This window comes from Lathyrus oleraceus, chromosome 1, assembly GCF_024323335.1.
Source record: "Lathyrus oleraceus cultivar Zhongwan6 chromosome 1, CAAS_Psat_ZW6_1.0, whole genome shotgun sequence".
Classification (NCBI taxonomy): domain Eukaryota; kingdom Viridiplantae; phylum Streptophyta; class Magnoliopsida; order Fabales; family Fabaceae; genus Lathyrus; species Lathyrus oleraceus.
Window position 1 is genome coordinate 96752266 of NC_066579.1, and position 4906 is coordinate 96757171.

At 33.6% G+C, this 4906-nt stretch overlaps 1 protein-coding gene across 1 annotated transcript; it reads left to right on the top strand.

The window, feature by feature from the left end:
- Window positions 1-355: 355 nt before the first annotated feature.
- LOC127093524 (alkane hydroxylase MAH1) lies at window positions 356-1969 on the top strand (the record flags this gene model as incomplete). Its single annotated transcript, XM_051032472.1, has 1 exon — window positions 356-1969. A coding segment is annotated over one exon (1536 nt), but the record flags the coding sequence as incomplete, so codon positions are not given.
- Window positions 1970-4906: the final 2937 nt, after the last annotated feature.

The window sequence follows — 4906 nt, forward strand, 5'->3', positions numbered from 1 at the left end:
ATATATTTAATTTTAAAATATTTGTTTGATTTGATAGAATCTTATAATTTTATTGGATGATAGTGTAAAACTAATTTACACCGACAGTTTATTATCTTTAATCTCTAACAATTTTATTGCAAGCTTTCTAATATAAATACAAAGTTAGGTTTCCATTTCTAAGAACAGAAGTTGGCTCTAGTCTATTTCTTTCCATTTTAAGATGCGTGAAGTTGAAGTTAGATATTATTTCCGTCTTGTGAGGTTTTATTAAGTTAGTTAAAAATCTATTTGATTTACAATATGTTGCGTAAGAAACTGAAATATTCCTCCATTCAATCTTTATATATAGAGCAAAGCCAGAGACATTTAAATCATATACAATATAGCCATGTTGAGTTCTACATCAATACTTTGTGCACTCTTTTTCTTTCTATGCATCATCTTCAAAATCCACCATAGAAGAAAATGTTGCAAAAACCCGACTTTAAGAGATTATCCTTTTCTAGGCATGTTACCAACACTCCTTTGGAACTTATCGAATTTTCATGATTTGGTGACTGAGGTACTGAAAAAACACCATAGAGGCACTGCTGATTTCATGGGACCTTGGTTTACCAACATGAACTTTTTGATCACTAGTGACCCCATGAACGTGCATCACATGCTTAGCAAGTGTTTTGACAATTATGTGAAAGGTCACGAGTTTCGTGATATTTTTGAAGCTTTTGGAAATGGGATATTTGCTGCGGATTCAGAGACATGGAAATACAATAGATCTCTTTTTCACTCTCTTTTCAAACAGAGAGGCTTTGAATTTTTCCAAGAGAAAATTATTCAAAATAAGTTGGAAAGAAGCTTGATTCCTTTGTTGGATCATGTACAACAACAAGGTTCGGTGGTGGATTTACAAGATGTATTCAATCGCTTCACGTTTGACAACATTTGTTCAATAGTTCTCGGATGTGATCCGAATTGTCTTTCCATTGAACTTCCTGATGTTGCTTGTGAGAAAGCTTTTGACCAAATTGAAGAATGCATATTCTATAGACATGCTATGCCAAAAAGTTTTTGGATGTTTCAAAAGCTTCTTCAAGTTGGTCAAGAGAAAAAAATGACAAAAGCATATAAAGAATTTGATCAATTTATATATGCTAATATAGAGTCCAAACGAAAGGAGTTAAAGAAGGGTGAAAAAAATATTGAAATGGAAGACTTGTTAACAACTTTCATGAAAGTAGAGAAGGGGTCACAAGTAGTAGTTCATGATGATAAGTTTCTAAGAGATGTTGCTTTCAATCTCTTTGTAGCTGGGAGAGATACAATAACTTCAGCACTCACATGGCTCTTTTATCTTATTGCTACACATCCTTTAGTAGAAGCCAAAATTCTTCAAGAGATTAAAGAAATTTTTGGGGGTATTAAATTTGAAAAAAAGTTAGGGGTTGATGATGTGAAAAAGCTAATTTATCTTCATGGTGCTATATGTGAGGCTCTAAGACTTTTTCCTCCTATACCCTTTGAGACAAAGCAAGCAATCAAAGGTGATATACTTCCAAGTGGCCACGTTGTTAATCCTAATACAACTATACTATTTTCTTTGTATTCAATGGGGAGAGTTGAAGAGACATGGGGAAAAGATTGCTTGGAGTTCAAGCCAGAGAGATGGATATCTGAGAGAGGAGGGATTGTTCATGAACCATCATACAAGTTCATTAGTTTCAATGCTGGACCTAGAACTTGTTTGGGAAAGGACTTGTCGTTCATTCAAATTAAGATGGTGGCAGTCGCTATTTTGTGCAGATATCATATCCAAGTAGTGAAAGGTCATATTCCTACTCCAAATCTTTCAATTGTACTTCTGATGAAGAATGGTTTGAAGGTTAGGATAACAAAAAGACAAAACTATTAAGCGAACACATTACACTTTAAATATCTATTGTATCCAATAATATTAAATAAATAAAAGTCTTATATGCATAAACTTACATCATCAATTTTATTTTTTTATGTTTTATTACCAACACACACCTAAATAAATATTTTAAAATGAGAAAAATAAAGTGCTTTGATGATCCAATCTAGATAGAAGGTTGAAAAACTGTTCTGCCTCAAGTGTAGCACACAGCACTAAAGCGCACCACTAGTTTCATCTTCATCTACATCCGATGACCGCCTATAATTCTCATCGACCAATCTGTGGACAATTATTATAGACTCCTCTATATAAGTGTGTTTGTTTACCGTTGTTTTTGGTAAATCAAATTATAAATTTCAGTTCATTTACAAGATTAAAGTCAAAAAAATCTAGCACATATTGTACATAAATTTTTAGAAAATATGTTTGTGCTTTTATTATTGATGTTTGAATGTCGGACATTTTGGACATAAACTCTAACTGAAATAATGCATAATTGCTTTGAACATAAGAAATAAACAAAAAATAATAAAAATCATTTAAGTAAATGTTTCGAATTTAAAGGATTAAAAGAAAAAGATGCATATTTTTTCTCTGTGGCTTAGATATTTAAGTTATATAGAGAATACTTAATAAATTTTGTGACCGTTGTTTACATGATTGAATTCGTCTTATATATTATTACAATGTTAACTGTCGATAACGATTATCTTTGCAGAAAATGACACATACTCCTTTACACGGGATTCATCCTTCTAGTCTGCTTATACGTGTCTTTAACATTTGAACTGTTTTGAACTGCTCTTTCAAATCTCCTAACTGCTTCCTTCGAACCTTGGTGCGTAGCGTTGAAATGATTTAGCTACTCAAACTTATCCTGTGAATTTATCTTATTTCCACTTCTATCAAATATGTCAAATCACCACAACCCTTTTCGAGATTCTGGACATGTTTTGAAGAGAGGGTGATCCAAATCTTGTGGAGTTGTTCATGAGATTCTTCCAAACCATTCTTGGTAGGTTTCAAGGTTATCTAAACATTGAACTCAAAAATAGACAGTTAACAAATGATAAGCGAGCCAATTCACCCCTTCAGTCGGAGTTATCAAATGTCGAAACCATAGCTAGGTTATTTAATACTTAGCAATCTCATACCTTTATAACACCTCTTTATTTCAAAATACTAAATCAAAATTCCTAGGCTAACACCTATCCCCCAAAAATTCCACTTTCAATCGTATGCACAAGATGGAAAAAATGTGACATTTTTAGTAACTGTTCGACACTATTCAAAGTGGTATGCGTATGTCATAGTCATCATGATAACTTTCACCAAACCATCACATCAGTTAACGTGGGTGCGCTTAGTAATCATGATTCTGATTTCCTAGGACATCGTGGACCACAAGATTAAATCACAATAGAGAAATCATTTAATTGATTTTAACTCAGAAAAATTAAACATCATTTGTCCAGAAAAATAGTGCTCCTACTCTTCCTGGTGATCATACCTACATCCCTGAACCACCAATGGAGGAAGAAAATGAAGGTGAGAAAAATACACAAGAAGGGGGAGGTTGAATTGTGTATGCCTAAAAATCTCTTATAACTTTTAATTATGGATCATCGAATTATGAACCAAGTTCAAGGTCTGATACCAGAATGTGTATCAGTAGTGAGAAGTTTACTTCCTTTTCTTCAACTCTGTTTCAGAATCTAAGGTTTCAAGCTCATATTCTAATACAAGTAAGAGGCTGAATAAGAATCGAGTCTAGCTTCATAGATCATTTTCACAACGGAATATAAATGTAGAATTAAATAAATAGACACACAATATATCCTGGTTCCTCTCAAACCGATAGTAGTCCAGTCCCCCTGCACACAAGAGATTTTAACTATAATCAAACTAATTATAATTGCTTAATCCAGCAGCTCAAGACTTCCTGCTTAATCACATATGATCGAGACATCCTGCCTAAACACCCTGTTTAGGACTTCCTTGCCTTAAGCTCATGCTAAGGACTTCCTTCCCAGTCACCTTGACCAAGACTTCGTGCTCTGTCCACAAGCAAGAGATTTAAATGCCTCAACAACTCGTTCAGAACTTTCCTACCTTAAGCTCATGCTAAAGAGTTTTGCTCAATCACATAGAAAGAGATTTATTTGCCTAATTAAACAGATTAGGACTTTACTTTGAGCACATCGGCTAGAGTCTTCATAATCTCTTAATCAATGAGTCAGACACTAACCATGTGTTCATCTGAGTGCTTCTTGGATAAGCAGATACACAAAGGTTTACACTCTTGAGCAGAATGTGAGTTGTTTGCTCTTGAGTGTGAAAGAATAAAATGGTCGTTCTTCTTCTCAAGAGCAAACATCTCACATATTTTCTCTTATTGTGCCTTTCTATTCTGATGATCTTCCTCGATCATTTTCGCTCTACTCTTACACACTTAACCCTTCTGGTTATATTTTTTATTTAGTGTGTGTTTCTTAAATCAGAATCTCTCACTCAACCAATATTGTGAACTGGTATCACATCTTTGTTAAAACAATCATGTATTCTTCAACTCACATTCATCTTGGTCATAACAACAATTTGAATGTTTTCAATCTTCATATATAAATAGATTTTGAGAATAGATCAGTTGAATATTCAAAGTACCAAAGGTTAAAGTAGACGTTGAAGGTCTTTAGCCGTTGAACAATATAGTGAGCCAAAACTCAACTAGCATTAAGACGACGGAAGAAGAGAGTAGAGTTCAGAGCGGTTGGAGAGATAAGATTTTGATAACATAACTTAATGTTTATTAGACATAAAGTATTGTATCATTGTCACATGATCTTCTTTGGATAACTTCAGACTTGAAATCTTCTTGTAGACGTTTGTTGAAGCTTGTTCATAGTCGCTGCTTAACGTATACTTAACTTCTTGATTCAGAGGTTTTTTATAGAATTAGTTAAAGCCTGATCAGAAGTTGAAGTATGTCTTCAGAAGCTGGTTGGAGTG